The sequence below is a fragment of the Dermacentor albipictus genome, chromosome 1, assembly GCF_038994185.2.
Source record: "Dermacentor albipictus isolate Rhodes 1998 colony chromosome 1, USDA_Dalb.pri_finalv2, whole genome shotgun sequence".
NCBI lineage: Eukaryota > Metazoa > Arthropoda > Arachnida > Ixodida > Ixodidae > Dermacentor > Dermacentor albipictus.
This window is the reverse complement of record NC_091821.1, coordinates 24,121,390-24,147,568: the sequence shown is the minus strand read 5'-3', so window position 1 is coordinate 24,147,568 and position 26,179 is coordinate 24,121,390. Positions and strand designations below refer to the sequence as shown.

The following is a 26,179-nucleotide window of genomic DNA, read 5'->3' as shown; positions in this document are numbered from 1 at the left end:
CGTCCGCGAGGTCCTCGCTGCGGGAAAGGGCCACTTGCACACACTCCTTCTTCTTCCGCGTGAGTCGTCGTTGCAGAATTTTTGAGTGCTACCCCCCCCCCCCCCCTCCTACTTCGTCAAGCACCCGCGGCCTTCTCTTCTGAGCCTCGCCTTCTCGGTGACACACCACACGCTCGCTTCCCTGCCTCGTCGGTCGAGTGCCAAATGAGACTGCGCTATCGAAATAATAAAACGTCTCATTGGCAGGAAAATGAGAAGCTCGCTCGCCGCGCCATTGTCCGCGCCGTCATTGTCTCGCTTCTGTAGCACGCACACACACTACGTCTCTTTTTTCCCCCTCTCTTATACTTCCTGAACGGTTCGAGAACAATGGAAACTCGTTCGGCGCCGGCCGCGCTAATTCCAGATTCGCGTGGCCGCAGTCCCCTCGCGCGATTTCTTCAGACGTGGCGTGCGACACGTATAGCCGACGAATTTCTTCTCGCCGCTTCCTGCTTTCCGGATTGCGTATACACTCCCACACCCTCCCCAACTCCATAGACACCCCCTATATTGCACAAGTCGTGGCTGCCTTCGAACATTCGCTGAAGCGCGTAGATTTTGGTGAGACGCATTTGAGGTAATAATGGCCCGATTCTCAATGAAGCGACGAAAAAAGTGCACAGATGCTGAAGTTGCTTTTACTAAATGCCTGTTACACGAGCCAAACGCTTCTTATAGGCAACGCTCCTTCGGCGAGTGTACTCATGCGAGACGTGTCTACTATAATCACACTGGAGGTCAGGGACTTCCGGAATTCTCGTGGCTGAAGTTCTTGTGCGGTCAATCAGAAGCCGGATAGGCGCACTATATAGCGCTGCGCCAGAAGTTGAAAAGCTAAAGCTGGCATTAGAAGAAGGAGAAGGAGGAAATAAAGAGAGAAGGCAGGGATGTTAACCAGAAATGCGTCTGCTTGACTACCCTACTCTGGAGGACGAGAAAATGGGAATAGAAAGATGAGATAGAGAGAGAGGGGGGGAAGGGGGCAGGGAGACGCGGTGAGCTCGCACGCACACGCGGAGGGTCTGAGCAAGTTGAAGGCGTACACATAGGTCGATCGCCCTCAAAAAAGACAAAAGTGCTTTCATAGCTTTGTGGGCCGACGAGCGATGGGGACGGTATTCAAGTGGCACCTGCACAGACAACGGCCGATCGTCCAGGCGTCGCAATGCGATAGATAATGTTTGCCTTTTCGACTAGAATCGATCACAGTGGCACAATAAATGTTCGATGTTCTCTTCAACACCGCAGACGTCGCACCCAGCACTGTCGGTCCTCCCACTCAAAGTAGAGTACGCCTTCGTGAAAGCCACTCCCAACCACAGCCGGTATTGAAGCGATGCCTCACGTCGGTGAAGCCCGTGTAGAGTTTGGAGTTAGAGCGAAGGGTTTAGTTCGTGCAACCTGGTGCGCTTAATATTTGGGGTGCTCCACTCTGATAAAGAGAGCTTGCATGCCAGGTGACGAAGCTGCCTTGCAGCATGTGCCCTGGTAAGAAGAATGGGAACGCTGTGTTCTTCTTGATGTTACTCTCTGGCAGCTTTGTCTGCCTGATCATTTCCACTGATCCCGCAATGGCCAGGTAGCCACTGGAAAATAATTTCGTGGACTTTTTGTTTCACTTCGTGGTGAAGTTCGAGAGAGAGAAACAACTTTGTTGATCCATAATTAAAAGCAATGCGTTAAGTGCCTGATGGGGTGGCTCCCTCTTCACGGGTTCAATATGCTTCCAGGGCCGCCTGGCTCCTGTGGATCAGTCAGAGCTGGTCTTCCAGGGCGGGGCTGGATAGCAGGATCTCCCATCGCTCGTGAAGGTGGGGATAGTAGGGAGTTAGTTATGGGTATAGGTGGGGGGCGTTTTTTAGAGAAATTGCACTCTCCTATGACGTGCCGGAGGGTGCCTAATGCACTACAGTGACATGTGTTCTCGTATCTTTCTGGGTATATTCTGTTCTGGAGGCAGGGGTGGGGAAATGATCCTGCCTGGATTTGCCCGTGTATCGTTTGTTCGGCTCTGGTCAAGGAGGGTGGAGTGGGGGGGGGGGGGGGGGCGCGAATGTTTTCCTGCGGTCCCTGTAATACTTGACTATATTTTTGTAACTGGTGATGGGTTGCATCCCCTTGCCTCCTCTTCGATGAAGTTGGACAATTTCATGGGTTAGCTGTTTGTGAGCTCTGCGTCGGAGTACTGACTGCACGCTGTGTAAAGCCGGTCTAGAGTTTGAAAACACGGCTCATGTACTATAGGACTCTCTTTGCCAATAAATTGAAGTGCACTGCGCAGAGCGGTGAATTCTGCAGCCGTAAAAGTCGTGACGCGTGACGTCTTGAATCGTGGTGTCACTCATCTTGTCGGTATAAACGCAGCACTGCCAGAACCAGTCGATATGGTCGAACCGCCAGTATAGATGTGTACATGGCTACTATGTTTCTCGTACAACAGGAGCAAGCACAGTTGTTTTAGCGCAGATGGTGGTAGCTCCGACTTTTCCTGAGGGCCTGGAATTCAGATGTGTACTTCAGAATGGTGCAAACAACATGGAGGGGACACCGGCCATTGTGGCCATGCCGTCCCTGCAAATTCCTTAATCTCATCCGCCCACCTAACTTTCTGCCGTCCCCTGCTACGCTTCCCTTCCCTTGGAATCCAGTCCGTAACCCTTAATGACCATCGGTTATCTTCCCTCCTCATTACATGTCCTGCCCATGCCCATTTCTTTTTCTTGATTTCAACTAAGATGTCATTAACTCGCGTTTGTTCCCTCACCCAATCTGCTCTTTTCTTATCCCTTAACGTTACACCTATCATTCTTCTTTCCATAGCTCGTTGCGTCGTCCTCAATTTGAGTAGAACCCTTTTCGTAAGCCTCCAGGTTTCTGCCCCGTAGGTCAGTACTGGTAAGACACAGCTATTATACACTTTTCTCTTGAGGGATAATGGCAACCTGCTGTTCATGATCTGAGAATGCCTGCCAAACGCACCCCAGCCTATTCTTATTCTTCTGATTATTTCTGTCTCATGATCCGGATCCGCAGTCACTACCTGCCCTAAGTAGATGTATTCCCTTACGACTTCCAGTGCCTCGCTGCCTATTGTAAACTGCTGTTCTCTTCCGAGACTGTTAAGCATTACTTTAGTTTTCTGCAGATTTCTTGTCATATAGGTGCAAAATTTCCTGGATTAGCGTGTACACCATAAGGCAAGATGGTATGTGTACCAGCAACAGGGAAAGTCGTCTTCTGCCGATAACAAATTTTAGCCGTATACTGTGACATATGTGTAGTACAATGAAGCATGGCGCGATAACGCAGTAGCAGTTCCTGCAGCGCACATTTCGCGATATAGCTAAGTTCACATATATAAGAAACGCCCATAGAAAAGAAGAAATGGAGCGCGGAAAGTAGCCTTGTCTTTGGCTTCAAACCGTGCTCAACAGAAGGGATGCCAGTCAGGAAGATTCCGTTACTTCTTCAGCAGCTAGATATACTTGATACACGTGTAAAATGCCTCAATGTCTACATACTTTTTCAGGCTAGTGGGTAATAAAAACCAACAAAGAAATAAAATATCTTACCACAAATATTTCTTTCTCAATTTCTGGATTCGTACTTTAACACCATGACGTTCAATGCAGCAGCGAGAATTCACCCATTTTCCGTATCCGAAGCAGCTCCGGCACCGCGCAGAGGATAGCTTTTCTACGCGTATTCAAGGCACGCACCGATTTGCCCCCTCGCACGGCCCGTCTCATCGCGCGCAGCCACATACGCCTTGTTCGCGCGATAGCCGCAGCCTACGGCTCGGCAGAGTGTCGTAGAAATTGTCGTCATCGCCGTTCGTCTGTTCGATGCCATGCCGCCAAAGGTGGCTCCCAAGAGATTGCGTGCTCGAGAAACCGCTCGTATAAACCGCAAAATTCGAGATGCATAGAAAAAAAAAACGGAACGATTGAAAGAACGAGTAGAGGAGGGAAGTGTTCGTGCGTCGCAGGCGACCGATCCCAGGACTCTGGCCTCTCTGCTTGCCGCCGTCTTCGTGACGCCGGAACGAGGTTTTTCACGGCACAGTTCGCGGTGAGACTAAGCTCATAAGGCGGAGAGAAGGGCGAGAGCGAGAGCAGAGAAAAGCAAGCCACAATGTGCGCACAAGAGCGCACACAGAAGTGGCCGAAGCGACGATGCCAGGAGGGCGCGCATACAGACTTCCCCAAAAAGGGAAGTTGGCGCTGCGCAGAAAAAGGAAGCCAAGCCTATTGACTCGATACACTGGTCCGCCGCGGTTCACACAAGTGAACAACTGCTCCAGCAGCGTCCGGATACTTACCTGTGTACAAAACAGGCCGTTTCGTTGAGGAGGCGGCGGCAGCGGTTCAGATCAGCCAAAGCGGCAGGGGAGCTGCTCTGACGCAGACTAGGGAGGGGGGAGCTTAGCGGAGCCTCGTGGGGGATCGAAAGAAGAGGGGGGGGAGGGGATGGAGACGCCTGCACTTGAGGGGAAAAAAGGTGTAAGTGTTGTGATACACACTCGAGCCGCGGCATTGTGGGGCGCGTTGGCCCGTGGAAACGGTGGTCCCACAATGAAGTAAGAGGTGAAGAATACTAGGAGGTGGCAGCCATGAATAAGGAGCCGAGAAGAAAAAAATAAAGAAGGAAGAAAGCGTGTAGAAAGGCCCGAAGTTCGCTGGGGCGCAGAGAGGGTGGAGAGGGGGTTGGAGCTAGTGGGGGGAAGTTCAACTACACCCGCGCTAAGCTTCATACAGAACAGGAGGGGGGTTTAGGGCAAGGAAAAGAAGGTAGATGCTGAGCTGGAGGGGGGATCAGTTGCAAGCGAGTCGTAATTGAAGGTTTCAAAGAGAAAGTCAATGTTGAGGTCCATTGGATGGCAACTCAGCCTCGAGATGAGCGAGTGAGAATGGCGGCGACCGACACTCGGCGCACCATGCCTCCTTTTGAACTTCCTTTTTATTGCGTTTGTGTACTTTCTTTAACTAGTTCTGCTCCCGTTGTGTCCCGTTCGCGGCACTGCTGTGCAAAAGTAGGGCCGGCAGCGGGCCTCGCGACAGCAGCGCCCCCTGTTCGCGCGAGCCGCGGGAAGCCGTGACCGGGGCGCAGCGGGCATATGCGCGCGAGCAGTTCTCGGAAGAGTGCGCTCAGCAGGCGACGTCCTCCAACAGACTGTCTGGCGCTGTTTGCTGCACAATGGCCTACAAGACGACGGTCGCGCCGCCGCTGCCCACAGCAGGCTTGCCGCCGTCGCCACCGCGTGATGGCCGACACCCCGCCCCTTCTTTTTCTTTCCTGTCTTTCTTCTTTATTCCGTGTCCTGTCCGCGCTGTTGTCCAGTCGACACGACAGCGACATTCCCTTTACACATGGCGCCAACGCAAGCTTTGTGTTTGTTTTAGCGTCAAATAGACGTTTACTGACACATTTTTTTTTTTTTTTTAAGGCGAGAAGAAACGTGGCGTTCTCATCTATCCAAAGAGACATCCTACATCATAACATTACGGTTCTGTTACGTCCACCTGCTTTCTCGTTAAACGTGACTCGTACGACTTCTGGCTCTGGCATTATGCGCCTCTGCTTTCTCCCCACAGAGACTGATGCGTAACCTAGATTTACTTTTGATCGCTTTGCATTCCGCACGATCAGGTTAGATTGTTTGGAGAAATAGGAATAAATCGTTCCGGCTTCAAGATTTGCCCTTCGCTCGTATCATATACCTCTGCAGCAAATCGACACTCACTTGCTTTTGTTTTTCTGCTTACTCAAAGAAAAGGAATTTAATAGGCGATGTAAAAAAAAAAGCTTACGAAGAAGAGCAAGAAGAGACTAGAGATGAAAGCGAAATACAAAGGGATAAACAAGAGGTGAACAGGAGAAACGCAGCTATGCTGGGAGCACTGCTCTGTGCGCTTTAGCGGAAATCGCCACAAAATGACCAGCGGGTTCTTCTACGTATACGTTAGAAAGGCACGGGCATCGTGGGGTCCAAAAAAATGAAGAAAAAATGGGGGGGGGGGGGGGGGAGGATCGGAGTCACAGCCTCTGCGCACGCACCACCATACAAAACCGTATAAGAGGAGAGAATGAAAAAAAAAATAGAGGGGGAAAAACCTGCTGCGACGGTAACGTACCGCGCTGCGAGGAACGGTGCCCTTAAACATGGGAAATATGAAGTCAGCGGTTCTGGAGGAACAAAAGCGAGCGACACCGAGGTAGTATAAAAGTGCGATAGCTGCGGCTGCCGCTCGCGCAGCGCAGGCAAGCCAGCAGGACCGGGAAGGACACCGAGCCGCTGCGAAGCGTGAAATAGATCTGCCAGGATTGCTGAGGACGCCAGCTGACCATTCATAATGACCGTGACGATCTTCCTGTGCACCCCACCCCGCTGCGATCCCCGCGTACACCCTCTTCTCCTTTCCGGGTGCCGAAGAATTCTTCTTCAGCAGTAAAGAAACAAAATGACACGCCAAAGCGTCGCCATATAGTTTGCACGCGCACATAAAAGAAAAAAAAAGCGGAGGCCCGAGAAATATAGAATAAGAAGTAGCGAAGCGGGAACGAGACGAGAAAGTCGATTTCAGTGTGCGGTCAGTGGTGTCGGAAACCCCAGATCAGCGAGGCTTCAGATAGAGCGAATAGTTCGCTGGACGAAAGAAATACGCTTTGGTTCACCTCCCTACTTTCTTGCTCTTTTTTTGTTTCTCCTTCCGTCTTGCGAAGGGCCGTGTAGAATTACTTTTTCGCGCCCCTTCGCGTGGTAAGAGACCTTCCGTTGGGAGGAAAGCAATCTCAGCGCGAGCAGTGCAGAAAGGACTGCATGTCGAACGGCCGAAATTTCAACACAACAATCTCTGTGAATCGGCGAAAGGAAGAAGGCTGTTTTTCTGGCGAATTCTTGCAATGGAATTTCTTTTAACACTTATTGCGGACTTCAATGCCCACCTCCGGGATGCTATATCTTCAGAATTTAAAATGTTACTCAACATGTCAACACCGACAGCGCACGTTGCTCAATTGGACACCTGCTCAGAAATAACGAGTATAGAACAGAGATTGAATAAATACGTCTTGCTTGGACGTGGTCACTCACGGCGAGTTTTTGTAGATCAATATCTTACGACCGTATTTATTGACACGGTTACGATTCGCAGCGGTATTTTGTAGCTAACAGTCATATGTCGAAGCATAACCGTTAGGAACAGCCAGTTGCGTAGCATCGAAGAATTCGATAATATTTCGACTTCCGGAGGCTAGAACGGCAAGCTGGCTTCACTGCGCTAAGGTGTTGTCTTAGGTGAAGCGCTCGCGTGAAACAATAGGGGCTCGTTCTGCCTATAAATTCACACGTAAAAAGTTGGAGTAGTATTTGTTTTCTTAGTTGTAGCACAATATACTTGTATGGAAGAATCCATGCGGAAATATATTGCGACACAACTTTAAATATGACCGAAACTTGATATGATTAACTTCATGTGTATTTATGGGTAGAATGAATAATCCATATTAGTTACTTTGTTAAGAGGTCACCATGTTTTTTTTTTATTGCTCTACTTTCCAATCTACAAACAGTCCATGCTGGGCGTCAACTTTGGCTGCTAAATAATTGTGTTTAAAAGTATGTGCCACCTCGATGTTTGCATATCACTTTACGTATGCTTTGTAAGTCGAATCCCACTATTTCACCATCGTATTCTAAGTACTGTTAAACATATTTTCTTTGGTTTATGTTTTATCCATCCAATGCTCACAGTTGCCTTCACGAAGAGAAAGCAGAGCTGAAAAGCTGGATCAGAGAAAAGGGGAACTACACCCACGCAATCACACCCCCCCCCCTTTTTTTTTTCTTTTCGGGACTCCCAATATGTCTGAATCAACTACATGTCCCGCACCACGGACATTTAGTTGTTTCACGCGGATCAAAATTCGTCGACTAATGACTTCGAACTGATCGATGACAGTCGCTTCACCGGACTCACCTATTCCGAGTCGGAAAACGAGTGAACAGCTATGTTTCTTTCGTTTTGTTCGGTCGGTCTCATGGAAAGCGTGGGTGCGCCGCGGCGAGCACGGGGCTGCAGCGGCAGCAGCACAAGCGGCGCCGACAGCGAGGCTTGGAGGCAGCCGAGAGGCCCGAGAGAGGCCCCGGACGCGGACCCCGCCGCAGCATCCCGGCACTCCTCTCCCTCCAGGAGCCGGAGGGGGTGTTTCCCGCCGCCGCCCATTGGGTGCGGGGCGCGTGACGATAGGGCCGACGTCACGGCGGAGAGCCAATGCGCGCTTTCCGGGGCTCGTTGAGCGCTCCGGATGACTCCGTGATTGATTTTTGGCAAGATCGCGCCCGCCGGGTCCGCGAGAGCGGCGGCTATTGGACCAATCCGATTACCCAGTTGTGGCAATTATGAGCGGGTCCCGGCGAGACCAGCCGCGTGCTTGTTGCGGGCAATAATAGCCCGGCCCCGAGCGGCCCGGCCAGGGACGCCGCTCAGTGACGCGCCCGAGGCGCCAGCGCGGAGCCGTGACGGCCGCTCGACATGGACCTAACCACGGCCTACCGGTACAACGCCACCATGATGGAATACTATTCATGTAAGTGCGCCCCGTAGCGTTGCATGCTAATGATGACGCGGCTGCGACGTGACTCTGCGCGTCGCCGCCGCTCGTGGCAGTGGTGACAAATCTCCCGTCGCCACCGCGTCGTGGTCTTGTTCTTCCTTCGCGCAGCTGCCTCGGCACGTGCCACGCGGCTCGCCCAGCCGTGCACGCGCGTTGACAGCTCGCGTCCGAGGCCGCGTTGCCACCTGTGCTGCGCGCCTGTTCGCGCTCTGCTTTCGCCGCATGCCAGCACGCGTGGAACTGCGCGCGGTGCGTTCAAAGTGGGGTGTGCCGACGGCGATAATCGGGGTAAGGCGACGCCGCGTCCCGCATGGCCAATGGCTGTGGCCGCGTGTCGTAAGCGAAGCGCGATTAAAAATTGACGGCACCGACCGAACGTCTGGCGGTCGAGTTTGGCTCGCCGACCAGTACACTCCATGCCGTGAACCGAGACGTAAAAAGAAAAGAAAGAAAGTAGCCTATGTGCACGACGAGGCGAAAAGGAGGGAAGAGGTCCATCGCACGTTGACTGGGCCAAAAGAAGAGAGACAAGAAAAGCAGAGTCAAGTTCTCCAGACGTAACCAGATCAATACTCGTCATCCCCAGAGCGCACGGAGGCGGCGGCTGCGACGACGGAGGAGGCGGAAGACGAAGCAAGAAAGACCGTGCGCCGCTGCTACGTGTCGCCGGCGGTCCGTTCTGGCTTGTTAGCTGCACTTTTCGGGACCCTTAACTCGATTACGGGACAGGGCCGCCCCAAAGGGAAGCAAGGAGTGCACTCCGCCGCGAGGGGAGAAAAGCCGGTCACAGTCACGTCTCGCGGTGGCGCGCTCAAACGAAGACGCCTGGTTCCGCATAAAAATCTCCCCCTGAAAGCACCGCAAGACTCCGGTTTCCTAACCTGGTTAAGCGCGCCACGGCGACGACGCCCGGGTCCCCGCCGGCTCGGACGCGCTCAGAGCAGTCTTCGGCCGCCAGCCGCGCAGTCGCCCTCCCGCTGAGGCGCGTGGCAAGTCCGAACACCGCAGCCGCCCATGGATTTCCTGCCGCTCGCCTACTACAACTACTTGCTCGACGTGAGGCTCAGGCTCGCCAAGCTCGGTACGCATGTCATGTGAGCGTCCCGCGGATGTACACAATTCGAAGGACGTGCATGCTCACGCGCAGCGTTATAGAATGTGCGCGACGTGTGCGGCTACCCGAAATGCGGGCTGACTAGCCACACTCATCAGAGCTATCGCACAGCAGGAGTCATTCGTTCGTATACCTCGTTGAAGTAGCGCGCGAGCATCTTTTGAACTTGCTTGCATGTTGCTTGCACCGCATGAACAGGACTCTCCTTCTACGTGGGAGGCAATCGAACGCCCGCCGGCGATGCTTGTCGATCGACTTGTCGATGCTATCTATGATGCTATAGCAATACATACAAGCGGCCGATGTAGCCAAATCAGAAGCTACAGGCATCATGTCCAGGTATCGCAATCATTTAGGTGAGGGTAGCCACTGGCCTCTTATATTCATTACCAACCATGTGACACCTTGTACCTACTGACATGTGCTCAATGAATTTGTTGATTACTTGAAATAATAGTTACTTTTCCTGATGAAACAAGATATGTGAAAATTAGAGCCGTTTCTGCCTTAGCAGTGTTGTAGTTTATCGCGTTTCCTGTATGAAACACCTCTAGTCTAAAGTGTAGTGTTGGTGCCATGTTTACTTGGCATTATGAGTCTATATATACTTGGGAAATCGCTGCTTCATCAAAGCTATAATGTTGTGGGCGCGCCGTATGGGAAGTTTGTTTGTGTTGTCACAATGCATGTGCTTGCACTATAGGGTTACAAGATAAATATGGTGATTCTTGTTGCAACGTTTCGTTGTCACTAAGACTATAGAGGTCAACAACTATACACGTCAAAGAGGCAGCGTTTGGGAAACTTCCAAACAAAAATGGTTGAACGCAAAACAAATCTATACGCATTCATCACAGAAATCTACCGACAGTGTGTTATCGCAGTACAGCCTTTCGCTAATGCTCAGCCGTCAACAATAGTGACGTAGGGATGACCGCAGGACGTCGGTCCAGAGCACGCATTGAATGTGCATGCATGTTATATCTGTTAAAGAGGTACCCATGCTGCATGCACTCCATAGTCAGTGCTCTGCCCAAGTCGGATACTGAAACTGCTGTTGACACTCTGTGTAGTTAGTTTGTCGTTCATGGGTATGTGTATGGCATTTATTTGAGGTGGACATCCGTTGCCCAACTGTATACGTAGAAATTAATGGTATCATGAGCTTATCAGTAGACAAGCAAACGATACCAAGTGCTGTCTAATAATCTTACAGGATAATGCGTTTTACTCGCACATCACTTAATGTATGCTGTAACATCGCATTCTCCTCAACCTTTAGTGACATCCGCACCAACTTTCCGCATGATAACAACAGTTGCAGCACAATGTTCCTGGTAGGACACTACGAAAAAGAGAAGCTAATGGATGCAGTGTTCTCCTTGCATGAGTTATACGCGCTGTATTTACTCATCGTGGAGTTGGACGTACATTTCGACAGCAGACACGAGTGCCTTGCTCACCGTCAAAAAATGGCATTTTTTGTAAGTTAAATAGCTCTCAAAACCTGTGAAAGCTACGAAGGGACAAGGAATACGACAGAAGGCTTTCCATGCAAACTTCCTGTGAAGTCAAGATTGCTGTAGTGATGCGACATTTGAGCGCATAAGGCTATAGAGGAGGGAAACAAGAGGCTTGCGTTTCGCTTGCATACACGCAAGCCGCTTGGATCCCAGCAAAATCCAAGAGCATAATTGAGATTCTTGGGCACGCAAATCGCTTGCGTTCCTTCGCCTAAACTCCTCTAATCGCGATTGATTACTTGTAATTGGCAAAGTACGATTTAAACTTCGCATGACTGAGATACGTGGTCACACAAGAAGGGCAGTATAAGTATACTGTGTTCCTTTCTTCCAGCAGTTGGCTTATATAGCTCGAGGAAAGGCGCCAGAAGCTCTGCGCGTGCGTACTACACAGCGCCGGAAGCAATATGTATAGCAAATCAGATGCCTCTCTTTGATAACGTTCCCGGTCATTACAGTGCACTGCTTGGCCCGAATGTGCAACATTGAATGCGTCTTCGGACGGTGCTTTATGATTGCATTATGAGTACTTTTAAAATTTTTTGTATCGAGCCTTCTTTTTGCCACGTATCAGTAGTTCGAAGGGTTGAGACATTCGCTAATATTACAGAATACGTTTGTTAAATCGCACCATGGAAACCGGTGGTCTATTGTTTCTAAGTTGTCAGCAGTCTGCCTGCAACACTGCCCCCTTCTTGCAGAGGCGCACGTTGCTGTCAAAATGCTTGTTCTCTCTTGTGTTTTTACTCTGAAGCGTCAAAATGTGCCAAACTTTGCTTATTTTGACTTTATGTATCCTGATCAGTGTTCGGGTTTGTGTAGGTATCATAACAGCCTCCTCAACACCAGGTCGTGCTTCCAGTTTTCTGACGGTTCAATTAACCACACTTCCAGGACGTTAAGAATACATGTTTCTACCAAAAGCTATATACAGTCTATTCAAGAAATCGACACGCTTTCATGCGCAAATGTGTGCCCATTGCATTTCCAATAAATGTTAAGCTTCGGGATGTCGACTTCTATCCCACCTCGTAATGGGCAATAAGCAGGTCGATGAAGCTGCTCGATCTGCTCATGAAGACGGGGTACGGAAACCAATCCCGCTGTCAAGAACAGATGCAACAGCGCAACTTCGAGTGATTGCATATGAGGCCTTACAATCGTTGTGGAACACACCTAGTTTCCAGCACACACGTCTACGTCGACTGTACCCCTGTCTGCAACTTCAGCCTCCACCTGGACTATTCCTACCCGAGACAACGGTACTTTACCGACTGTGGCTTGGCGTCGCATTTACAATGTCGTTTGCTTTCCGCGTCGGATGGGAGGATAGTGCTGCGTGTGACCGTTGCGGCGACGAGAAAACTATCGAACACGTTCTTTGTCATTGTGCCCGATACAGCGCACACAGGCAGTCACTCGCGACCGCGCTGGTGCGTCTTGACGACCGGCCATTTTCGGAGCAGACAGTCCTGCGAGTAGCCTATTGGACAGACTGTAATTCTCATGGGCGTTCACGACCTTCCCTATATATATATACATATTCCTTTGTTTGCTTTTTCTCTCCGTTGCTCTTTCCGTCTTTCATTTCCCCTAACCCTTCCCCCAATACAGGGTAGCTAACCAGAATCTTATCCGGTTAAGCTCCCTGCCTTTCCCATCCCGTTTATATATATATATATATATATATATATATATATATATATATATATATATATATATATATATATATATATATATATATATATATATATATATATATATATATCGCAACTATGCACAGAAAAAAGAAGAAAGGGTTTTTGTTCCGTGTGTTCAACATCATTCTTTTTTTCTTTGTGGGCGTACAACACAGCAGCACATGCCTGTCGTTCGCGTACTGTCGATTTGAATCATTCTGCTCGTCGTGACGTCACTTACCCTCTGTCCACAAAAGTATAGTGCCGGCCGAGGCTGGGTCTGTTCATGTGTGCGTGTGCGTGCGTGCGTGTGCGTGTGTGTGCGTACACACACAGACATGCATGGACGCAGGCACACTGTTAGCGCGTCTTGTATACATACACGCACGCACGGTGGTTTCGCACCGCCCAAGCACGGCTGCACATGCGCAACGCACGGCTTCACGCTTCGCAAAGCGTAACAGCATCACGTGCCCCCGAATCACGCCTCCAGGCGACCAGCGCAGACTTCGACAGATCGAAAAACGGAGGAGAGAGAGAGAGAGAGAGAAAATGACGTGACAGAAACATCCAGCGAGGCAGGCCACGACGAACGTGGTGGGATATATATGCGAATGCGTACGATTTGACACTTGCGCGGCTTTCTTCTCCAGCGCGTTCGTGTAACAAAGTTTGCTGTCCTTTTATTTCTTCAACGATTACTTAGGCGCATAGTACGGTGTGTGCATTCTCGCTGATTATGACGAGGGGTATATATATATATATATATATATATATATATATATATATATATATATATATATATATATATATATATATATATATATATATATATATATATATACCCGCCATGGTTGCTCAGTGCTCAGTGGCTATGGTGTTCGGCTGCTGAGCACGAGGTCGCGTGGTCGAATCCCGGCCACGGCGGCCGCATTCCGATCAGGAGGCGAAATGCGAAAACACCCGTGTACTTAGATTTAGGTGCACGTTAAAGAACCCCAGGTGGTCAAAATTTCCGGAGTCCTCCACTACGGCGTGCCTCATAATCAGAAAGCGGTTTTGGCACGTAAAACCCCCATGATTAAATTAAAATTATATATATCATGATGCCTTTTTCTAGCACAGAGAAATAAACCCGCATTCTTACGCGACACCGGAAAAGCGTGTGTTAATGTGGCTCGGCGGCTCAATAAGGCCGATGGAAACATGGTGAAACGTGCGTCGGTCAATTAATGCAAGCAGCCAGACAAAGACACGGGGTACAGTTGTCTAAAATCAACACGTGAAAATTATACATACACTCAGCGATAAGGAAATATGCTTCCTATTTACGCTGTGTTTAAGAAGCGTTCGACGATGGCATATGCAAATCATGCTGGGCCGAGATAATGTAACAACTCCATTCTAATTGTTTTCCTTTTCGCGTTTCGCCAGTGTAGTCGGAGTTGCACTCGACATACGTTATGACCATAGTCGGCCTTCCGTGAGGGGTGGATGATAACAGAGGTATACAATCGAGTGAAAGCAATCCTTGCATTTCACCGGCTAGGTTTTCCATTTCTAATGAAGAGGATACTTGGTACTTTCATTTTATGTATCATTTTATATATCGCTACAAGATATCCAAATGAAATGGTGACCGTTGTCGCTCAGTATAACCTAGTTTGCAGATAAGCTTGGAACTTGAGAAGCAACGAAAAAAAACAATAGTCTGCATTTCCAAGGCGTCGATATATATAGTAACACAAGGCAACCTCTCAGTCTGCATCTTTGTCGGCTTCACTGAGCGCTTGAATAATAGTCACCGCTCTATAAGAATAAAAAAAGTAGAAAAAAAAAGGTAACTACAGTATGTGAGAGAGAATTCAGCATTAAGTGTTCGATGTCGCTGATTCGACAACGAGCACCTGTGAAATTATTGAAACCGGAGTAGTGCGAGTATAAATTTACTAAGGAAACGGGGGCCGAATTCGCAAAGCTTTTAATGATATGCTTTTTGCCGTTAGCCAGCTGCTTTGGTTAATGACACGTCCAGCATCAGGATTGGTTGAAATTTCCCCTTAAGAACATTTCTAGCGTAAGAGCTTTTTGTGACTACGGGCGCTAATGTTGTTACGAGCTCGTTACACTACGGGCATCTCAAAAAGGAAACAAAAGCGTGCAGTTTGTACCATAAGAAAACTATTGACATTTCACTTATTATCCACAAGTAGACACTTAATCGCGAGCATTTATCTTATGCTATACTTTCGTATTCGAGTGCCAAGCTAAAGCTTGTAGTTTAATCGATAAACTATAGCGGCTGAAATGTGCGCTATTGTCGCTTCAATTTGTATTTAGCATTATTTGCATGCAATGACGTGCTCCAATGCAATGCGATTCGTATTTGGGTCACTAGCTGTTGCAAACATAAATATCATTTGAACCCCCGGCACCGTAAGGAGTATTTGAGTGCGGCCTGAGCGTGTTGTACACGCTAGGAGATTCGCCGACAATGTAGGGAGGAAGATACGCATGCTGAGTTTAATTAATGCTGGATATTTTGGTGAGATTTCGGGCTGGCGGAGGGGGGGGGGGGAGTAACGGCTCGGTAAGAGAGGCGAAAGTTGAGGCGACACCTACCGCGTACACGTCGGTTGCCATTGCCAGGTTTCAAGACGTAAACGAGGAAGAAATGCCAATAGAGAGAGAGAGAACCTCCACTGGAAAGGGTACAACGGCTCTACAGGAAGGAGAGAACTGGAGAAACAGGGAAAAGGAAGGAAGAACGCCTCATAGACTGAAGCGAACTTACGAAAAATATTTTGGCGCGATTGTAGGGGAAGAAAGCCCCTCGTCACTGGTTTCATAAATCAAAGGGTGAAAGAAAACAATAGCAACCAAAAATTGCCCGAGGTCTCTTTACACTCCGCATAAATGGCAGTTTCTTTGAAGAAGAACAGAAGGGTGGGATGATTCAGACATTCCTCGTATGTCGCTGTATATCCCAGCGGCCGTGTTCTCCGACGAAGCCACGACACGCAGACATTGGTCTTTTAGGAGCGCAACCGATTGTTCACGAAAAGAAGCACGTTCCAATATAGAGTGACCAGGGGCGGCTTGCACGAACATTTAATAAAGAAAATAATAACGAATTTAAGAATGCATTCTTGTGCGGACTAGGTGTTGTCTATGGAACATTTAGGCACGCGTTATTAAATTCGTTATTATTATTTTCGTTATTAAATGTGCGCGCAAGCCGCCCCAGGAGTCTCATATAGATATACAGGAAATACACGGCAGAATGTTCGCACGGGCTTGTTGATAGAAACGCTGAGGTGTAAGGCGCAACGAACTCGTGCGTCAACATACGACCCAACCAGCTCGTGGTAGAAAGGCTGCCGCGCCGTGTACGTTACATACATACATACATACATACATACATACATACATACATACATACATACATACATACATACATACATACATACATACATACATACATACATACATACATACATACATACATACATACATACATACATACATACATACATACATACATACATACATACATACATACATACATACATACATACATACATACATACATACATACATACATACATACATACATACATACATACATACATACATACATACAATTACAAAACAAAACAAAAGCAATTATACTCAGTTCAACGTAGACATCTCTTACTTGCTACACAACTGTGCCCTTCCTAGATTGCACCGTATCCAGTTCGTCAGGAGCACTGACGCGTCAGGCGTCGGGCGCCAGTAGTACAAACTTTTGGATCCGTTCATCCCTACCCGATGTACCTGAAGAACTCCTGCACAATGTTTACGGCGAAGACAATTGGTTGCTTTCGCTAGGCAATCGCATTTTGTCGCTTCTAATAGCATGACATGATCTGTTTTCTTACCATGCTTATTTCTAACATTTGGATGCCATTTGGTGAACGTATCGGGTCTTTGCGGTCGCTCCGTAACTACTTGCCAGTGTAAACAAAGAAATTTGACTGAATCAGACTGACAAGGTCAACGTAGCAGAAGGAAAGACAGACTAAAAATTGCATCTATCATGTTTTCGTTGCACACTTGTGACGTTTCAGTGTACAGGTTGCACCGGTGTCTCTTGGTTTATAACAGAGACATTTACCGCACCAGTGTATATTCCGAACCCACGACTGAAATTATCTCGACTTTCGCTTTGTCTGGTTTATTTAATGTATGCCGTCTTGTACTTTTATATCGCAAATGATCAAGTGCAAACACGCGAGCGGTCGCCAGCGCTAGTGTCCACTGCTAGAGCAGGGCCCTGGCTTGCAGCAACCACAAGCACTTAGTCATAGATGGAGCAACAAACGCTTTCCAGAAGTGAGAGGTGTCGATGCGTCCAGTAATAGTGAGTTGCAGCAGCAACAACAAACTGAAGAGTTAAAATATTGGCACACACATATGTAACTTTTTGCGTCCTGAAGTCATCTACTGTGCAAAGCAGTTAACCGAGTATAGTTTTTGTTTCCTCACTCGTTTCGTTCAAACGCAAGCGAAGGAACGTATCCAGATTTCACGGGTGCAACGCACCCTTAACCTTGGATAAAGCTGAAAGTTATCTAAAGCCACTATGTACTAGAATTTCTAGCTTGTAGCACATTTCGCAATTACTATCCAGACAATGTTGTCAATGTCTTGACTCTGTAGTCTATGAGGGAAACATGCGCATCATCTTCGATCTTCGAACAGGATGCGGCATAACGATGACGACGAAGGTGCCATGATGCACGATGGCACGACGACGACCCGACGATGACATGACGGTGACACTTACAGCAGTTGCAGTTACGGATAGCGAAGATAATTGTGAGCGTGAGAATGACTGCTAAGTTGTAAGCCTCGCTATATACGAACGACTGCGCTTCACTTGGCCAAATATGCATACGTCTTTATTAGCTAGTAACTGTGAGTACACCAATAATTTCACAGCCTTGAAATGTTTAATTTTCAAAATTTTGATTTTCAGTTTAACGACTCTCTCTATGCTCTCCGTATCTCTTTTAGCTTGTCAATTACAATAATTTGTTGTGTGAACTTTGTGTGTTGTACTACAACAATGTTCAGCAGTTAATTGCGACTATGGTAATTAAGTCACAATATCGGAATTTCGCAACGGCCATCTTGGGTCCTAAGTGTCTCTCGATGCCAAATATTGTCTACGTACCTCTTTTAGCCTGCGCACAAGAACTATTTATAGTGTGCACGGAGCATGACGTTTTCAAACTCGGTTCGCGAACACGTTACACCTTTGCGCAGTAAAACTAAAGAAAGGAAAGAAGGCCGGGACAGAAGCAGGAAGCGCCGGCGTGAAGCACGGCGCAGGCAGTGGCGGCCAAGATGGACGTTCTGTCGCCGCACCGACAACGATCGGCTCCCTGCAGCGACGTGCTCCGTCTGTAATGAAGCATGAATGTCGTACGTGCCGCGGCGGCCGGCGGGAGAGCGAAGGGCCAAGACCGCCGGCCGCCCAAACGACAGCGGCGGCACCATCACAAAAGGGCCGATCCCCTCGGGCGAGTCTCACGTGCAGGCACCACCCAGCGGCCATTGTTTCGCCGCCGCGGCCACGGTCGGCACCCGGTGCATGTATCCGATGGCTCGCGTGTCCCGGCGGCGATTAGCGGCTCGCCCCGAGGTGCACACTCGCGGTGGGCGCGGACGCACGGCACGCGCAGCCAACGTGGTTCTGTTCGTCGTCCCAGCCGGTAAAGAACGTGAGCTACACGAGGCAAAGCGCTGTGCACACTGACGCACTTCGTACAGCCATTGTAGCCCTCGCTGTCAGAGAGGTTGGTGCGAATGAAGTGGGGCAGAAAAATGGACTTACATAAGAATCGCCGTACACAACAGGATGAAGCGGTACAAGAACGACCACAAACAAAGAGCTATTCTAGCTTTAGTGGAAACTCGAGACGATGCCTTGCCACATACGTATGCAGAGTCAACGATGCGGCATTACTAGGTGCCGTTGCCCTTTGGGAAGTTAGAAAATATCCGGGATAAGGCCAGTGCCTTAAATTATGTCCTCGGCGGTCTTTTTACCGTTGACGTTACGCCACTCAGGAATATTTGCCGTGTCTGAGCTGCACCCTCGAGATGAACGGAGCGCACCGCGAATCTTTTACCGAAGCAGGAGCGCGGAAAGACACAGCTTACGAAAAAGCACGGCAAACAATGGCGAGAACGTCGTCTTGCGCCTTCTTTTTTCACGCTTCAGGTGTGGTTAAGTTTAGTGTAGGGACACGCCGGCCCTCCTGTAATCCTGCAGTAACATGTCCTTAACCATGCTTCTTCTGTCAGCGTGCGTGGTGCAACTGTCCGCACGACGAGAGTTGAGCGCCGTTTGCTCCAGCGGCAAACTGTCCCTTTTCGAAGTCTGAAAAAGACGCGTCGTCGCAACAGTCACTTAATCCTCGCTCACTCACATATCTCGAAAGATACAGAGAGATGAAACAACGGACGGCCACGCATTCATAATTGCGCGTTTGGTATACGCGAGTATACGTAGTACAGGCAGGCGTTAAGACATCGCGCGCTCCTTCTGCAGCAGCTGCGCGCTCGCCCCGAGAGGCGCGATGTAGTGCCCCGTCTCCTGGCGCGCGCTGTGTCGGCACAAGCACGCGCGCACCGCGGCGCGCCGCAGCCTCCTCTGCGGACAGACAGAGACGCAGCACCGAGTGGCCCTTTGAAAGAGGTCTTTTGAGAGCGGTCACGCCTTTGAGCACGGCGCGGCCAACAGGCAGCGGTGCGCGGACAGAGGAGCTTCCTGAAAATTAATTTCTGTTCCGAATACTCGAGCCAGAGCCGGCAGGACCCAAGGGGGGATCGTTGTGAGCCCGTGTTCGCGGCGCGGCGTCCGCTCACTTCCTCGCGCGGCAGCCGAGCCGCCGTGGAGAAGGCGCGCTGCAGAGTGCGTCTTTGCTGTGCGCCGACCTGGGAGGAAGAGACGGCCGCGTTATGCGTGTGACGCGATGCGTTTCGCCGCTATTAATACGGGGAGGGCTCCCTCCTTCGCGCCACTGTTCCGGCCCGAGTCGCTCTCCATGTCGCCATATATCGTCGCCTTTACCCGCATTTTTCTTATTGTCGGGGTGCTGCTTTAAATCTCACCTTTCCCCGCACCACCCTTTCTTTTTCTACGCTTTTTTTTTAAATCTCCTTCCGCTCTTAAAGGGCACAACGTCCGACGTTATATACCATCTCGGTGGAACATGGAGCGTTTGTGTCAGAAGCGCCATGCTTACCTCAGCAGCGACTATAGCGAAGCTGGTGCTGGGCGCAGCACGAAAGCGAGACAAGAAAATGTAAGAAGGAAACGGATACTTGTGCACTCGCAAAGGAGTGCACGTTGAACAATATAATAGTCATTCTGTGCTACGCAAAACATAATTTTTTTTAAATGCCTTTCGGATACCGGAAGCTGGTTTTCTTTAGCATAACTGCAGTTTTCGCTAACTTTTGATTATGCAGCACATCCATTCCTTCAACCGCTATGCGACTTTATTTGCGTAACGGGCAAGTTTAGCGCACTTAGAACGGGTAAGTACTCCGACGAGGCAAGGCAAACAACGATACATAGAGCTTCAGTTGCGCACTCACTGCTATGAATCACAGACATGTCTTACGGAGGCGAAACAACAGAGGTGCGCCGAGGAGGCATAAACTAGCGTGTCGCGATCCTTTAACGCCTTCACGCCGTTAAAGTGACAAATTGCCGGCGTAGAGCACACCTGTGCCATTGTCTAGCAAAGCGAGGTTCCGCCACCTATTATGTACATGAGACGAAAAGGACGACTCGAGCCAGCATCAAGGGTACAAGGAGTCGGCGCGCAATTCATCACCCGCCCCCGCGTGCATATGGGTATAATCGGGCACGGGCTCGGCTTGCCGACAAAGCGGCGGCGGCGACCCTATGAGGCGTGTCGTATTCGGTGACAGGCGAGGCAGCGCCGCCCAACCGGCAGCCTAAATAAAACGCGCGCCCGGCGCACGCTCGCCGGACAAAGCAAACGCGGGTGGCGCGCAGCCTCTGCTGGCGGCGCATCATTACAATGACTGATTAGCGAGACGCAGCCGGCCTTCTTCGCCCCCCCTCGCAACGCTGCCGCACGGAGACGCGGGCGTGCAGATTCTTGGCACGCCGGGCGAGATTCTTGGGGCCGTGCGGGCACGCTGCTGCGCTCGCGTGGGATACACTCGACGTACACACGCGGCCGCTGGCTGTTGCTGCGTCGTCGCTGCGGCGCGAGTGAGCGGGGTCCACCGCTTTATCTGGGCGTGACAGCCGCCCGGGCCTGTCCACGCCGCGGCGGGCCGTTAGAGGGGCTCTTTCTGGACTCTTGATTTTATGCCACTTTCATTGCTCGTCAGCACAGTGCGTCGCGCGATGAAGGCATCGCTGTTGCCGCGCCACTACCGGCGCCCTCAACAACGCCGTATGGTTACACCGGCTGCAGGTTGCTCCGGTCGTCGCTGCACTCGCGAGATATGTTTCCCGCAAATCGACGTAATGTTTTTAAGCAGTTGCACGCGAGGCCTGGGTGGGGTGAGCCTCGCAATGTTTTTCCGGAATAGCCGTTTTCCGTTTCCGTCGGGACATTTCCATCGGCTGAGCTTCCACGCGGTGCGCTCACGCTGCTGCCTTGGTCACTTCGCATTGCAACGGGCGCGCTATATGGGAGCACGTTGCGTGGCGAGGTTCTCCCCAAAGCTCGCCTTGCTTGCTCGTCTCAGAAACATGACGGTCGAGGCAGAGCTCCTGAAGGCGAAGCAATTGGTATATAAACAGCGCGCGCGCCAGCTTTTCATACAGCAGGAAATAAAGAAATAACGCCAAACCCTAGAACATTTACAAAATCGAGGGAAAGAGAGAGAACACAGCGGTGGGGGGGCCGCGGTGGCGGCCCGAGGCACAGGGGAGCAGAGAATCTCCCAACGCGAGGAACATGCGAAGGGATTCTATCTTGAGATCCCACGAGCAAGCGCCCGCCGCCATGGCTCCTCTTCTTCTTGCGCGTTGCCGCGCGGCGCGAGAAAAGACGACAAAAGTGGCCCGGAAAAATAGCATCCACCCCCAAAAAGAGTCGCTCTCTCCCCGCGAGCGACCGGGCGCCAAGGAGTGATGCGAGCGCGGGCTATGCCACCGGGGACGACGCAGCGGCGGCGCTCAAGTGTAAGCGAATAAAGCGTCGCAGCACCCCCCCCCCCCCCCCCCCGTCGGCGCACATTCCACTTATTCACTGCTCACCTATCACACCGCTGTTCCCGATGCACTGTTTTCCAACATTAATTTCGAGCGGTGTTCTGTTTATTTAAGCGCATTTTTCACGGAAGGCCACTGCTCACCGCTGTCCGGCTGTTGTTCACACGTCCCTTCAATGCGGTGCGGAGCGTTTGTTTACCCTGACTTAAACTGATGGGAGAGTTGGTGTAAATATATACTGACTGACTTTTCAGGAATACCTAAAGCTCCGTATTAGGTACGAGTTTGTTGTACCTTCCAATCTGTACACAACTTTCGATAAGGCAGCTTGGATATGTCTCGGATGTTATTTTCGACGCGGGTGTGATTAAATGGCAAAAATAAATATTGAAAAAAAGGAAGAAAAATGTTTGAAAGGCGGCAAAAGATGTCGAAGAGTGGGATTGTTGTAGAATGCAGTTCGCATCTTGCGTGATTCGTCGTGCAGGCGTCGTGTACGTTTTACACAAATGATCATTGATTCTTTTTTCTTTCTTTCTTTTTCCAGAACTGTTTCATAGGCGATTGCGTGCTGTACCTGAGGTGTCTACCTCGTAAAGAATATCTTAACAATTTCGAATCGTATATCGCTTCTTCTTCTACATGTTTTATATCTCATTGAGCTCTTTAATTTTTTCAACTGAATGTAGATTATCAGATATTTGGTTTGTAATTTGGTCGTCAGGAAGGCACTGAGCCGGAGTCCTGCGTTATGCATCGATAAGCAGCAACATTACGTATATTTTTGTTGACTCAATCCGGTAGCCCGCTTCCCACATATTGTAAATATTTCAACAGACGTCATTGCATCAGACATTATACTTGGCATATTCCAGATGTAAATGCGTGCAAATGGCAAAAAGACAAGACAGTAACAAGAACTGAACTTCGGAAAGGAGAACCTTCGCATATATGTGTATATACAGTCGTCCCCGTCTTCATATTCAATAAAGCGCAACTTACAAGTAATATTTTCCTTGTTTTATTCAGTGTACAGGTATGCTCGCCAGAATAGTACATTTACGTCGCGATTGATCCTTAAGGTTGTTTATTATGCGCAGCTGCTCCTCAGTGGGGGTGCTGCTTGAAATTCAACAACTGCGAGTGTCCAGGTGACTGTAAGATCACTTGTTTCATGAATGTCTGCGCAAATGGTTTTACGATGCTTCTTGTACCCATTGTGGTATACGGCAATACTTCAACCACTATTTGCACATACAAGCATGTCATGCGGAATATAACGTTTAAATTTAATACGACTGCCTCAATGACTATGGCCACCACGCCATTAACATGCATGCTGAAACGATGATTAGGGAATACTTGCTCCAAATATTTGCGCTGTCGCCACTGTTTGATCGCTCCCGCCGGTCTATAGGTGCACAAATTCTCTTCCAATGTGCGCACGAGATCATTTGTAATGAGCTAAACCTGCGCAGAAGAGTGCTCGCGTAATCATTATGGTCATCATCAACAAGTCTACTTTGCATCCACTGCAGGATTAAAGTCTCTCAAAGCAATATCCAATTATCCCCGTCCTGCATCAGTTGACTCCATCATACGTCTGCAAATTTCCTAATCTCCTGACAGCCACTAATCCTTTTGCTGTTTTCTAGTGCATTTTCTTTTCGTCAGTATACCCCCATCTGACCCGACGCAGTACATGATCTAACCAACGCCATTTCTTCGTCTTAATTCTAATTATAGAACATCGGCCACATTTTGCAGGGTGTTTCAGCGAACACTTTCAAAATTCTTTAAAGGTTGCCTGTGGCAGATAGGTCAATTCTAGCTTATGAGCCGGTCTATACTCGAAGCAGCGGACATTACTTGCAAAAAAATTCAAAATCGACTAATTAACAATAATTCACTAATTAACTTTTAGCTAATGATCTTATGACCCAAATTGAAATTTACAAATTCTAGCAGTGGTATTCGCAAGGCGGATCCACTTGAAACGAATTCTCAGGACGACAACCACTTCGAGATATAAATTCCCGAACTATGCGGACGAATGCATTGACATTCCAGTTACTTGTGTGCTTCAGTCCATGAAACGCAATTTTGTTAACCAATTTACTTTTTGTAAATTGCAATATGCGCCATACTATCATTAGTTAAAACGTAATTAGTTAAGTTTTATTAATTAGTCGATTTGGCATCTCAATTTTTGTGCAAGTATTGTCCGCCGCTTCGAGCAGACCAGCTCATGAACTAGAATTGTGATATCTGCCACAGGCAATTCTTAAAGATTTTTTGAAAGTGTTTGCTGAAACACCGTTTCTTAACGTTACGGCCACCATTTTTCGTTCCATCTCTCGTTGTCTGGTCGTTAGCTTCCTCTCAAGCTTCATTGTTATCCTCCAAATGTGAGCCCCCATTGACTGCTGCTGGTAGAATGCATTAATTGCATACTTTTCTTTTCAATGATAGCGGTAAGCTGCGGGCCATGGCTTGGGAGTGTCTGCACATATGCGCTCCAAGCCAATTTTATCTCGTATCGTGAAATTTCTCTCATGATCTGGGTTCCCTGTGAATATTGGGCATAGACTCTTGCACAGCTTCTCTATAGAGGTCAACTGCCATCCACAAATTATTGTTCTCTTGCAAGGCTATTGAACCTTTCTTTAGTATTTTGCATATTAATCCTCAAGCTTACTCTTAAACTTTGCTGGTCAAGGTATTCAAGAATTTGTTGTAAGTTATCTCCAGCGTTGCAGAACAGAGCAACGTCATTTGTAAACGTAAGTGGAGGGCACTCCAAAGCTGAAATTCGGTTGAATAGGCGTACTCGTGCAGGATCATGATGTGAGAACGTCTGGTGGCTCCGGCGGTCTTGAATGACGCCGTCATGTAGCCACTGGCGTATATCTAGGCTGTAGCCTTCATTCCTCAGGATGTCATGCTACTCACTGAGCCGACGCTGAAACGTTAATACAACTAGATATCCGTCTGACATCCTATATACAAGTTTATCATATAATACGCCTGACACCGAAGGAAGAAGCAAGGGTTTTACGCTAACTTATTAGCGGACACCGTATATGTCGTCGAAATTGCGTGAAATGAGAAAGCCGAACAGCGTACAAAGTGTTATGCTATCGCCCAAAACGTACAGCTACCAAAGATAATTCAAGTTAGGAGAGAAGCAGTTCGAGCCCATTTCTGGCTACTGTGCACGGCGCACAAGCCCCGCGTGATCGTGTAGTTTTGCTGTGAAAGGCCTGATTACTAGTTTATCTGGTACGTATCATACGCGCCTCAGATGCTATACTTTCTACGGAGTACGCTCTCCCTTTTTTTACCTCGTGCGACGACGTAACGTGCGTAGAGTAATTCATTTGCTGCAACCATGCCGAAACGCAAAAAAAAAGGTTGTTTTAGAACTTGTGCAAGAAGAGGCAGAAGCTCTAAGGGGCATCAGTCTTGCAGACGGACGTCTACGATCTTTCGAGTTTATTATAGGTTCCAGCGCGTTAATTCAGCGAAAAATTGCCTGTCTTGCCTGGGTGACTTCACATCTGTGCAGTCTGCACAGTGTTATCAACACGCCTATCGTGCACGTCTGTGCCCCAAGAATGCCGCATCACAGTGACAGATACCATTTGACACTGCACATTATATGACCACTCCGAGCAGAGCCCGTAGCATCAGATGCATACCTTGAATTCGGCTAGAGCGCCATCATGCAATAAGCTTACTTTAGGGCCGATTTATTGGGATATTAATAAGTTACCCGTCGTGGCTGCTTAGTGGCTATGGTGTTGGGCTGCTATGCGCGAGGGCGCGCGATTGAATCCTGGCCACGGCGGCCGCATTTCGATGGGGGCCCGTGTATTTAGATTTAGGTGCACATTAATGAACCCCTGGTGGTCCAAATTTCCAGTGTACCCCACTACGGCGTGCC

The 26,179-nt window shown here is 49.1% G+C and overlaps 1 protein-coding gene across 9 annotated transcripts in view; it reads left to right on the top strand.

The window, feature by feature from the left end:
* The window catches only part of sv (paired box protein shaven), a 243,189-nt gene that overhangs the window by 142,292 nt on the left and 74,718 nt on the right, over positions 1–26,179 (top strand). Inside the window, exon 1 of one of the 9 annotated variants that reach the window (XM_065454706.2) lies at positions 8,418–8,631. The exons of the other annotated variants lie outside the window; for them this stretch is intronic. Coding sequence (XP_065310778.1) covers positions 8,577–8,631 — 55 coding nt within the window. The 5' untranslated portion in view covers positions 8,418–8,576. Of the gene's footprint in view, positions 1–8,417; positions 8,632–26,179 lie in introns of those variants that run through there. 9 annotated transcript variants of the gene reach the window in all.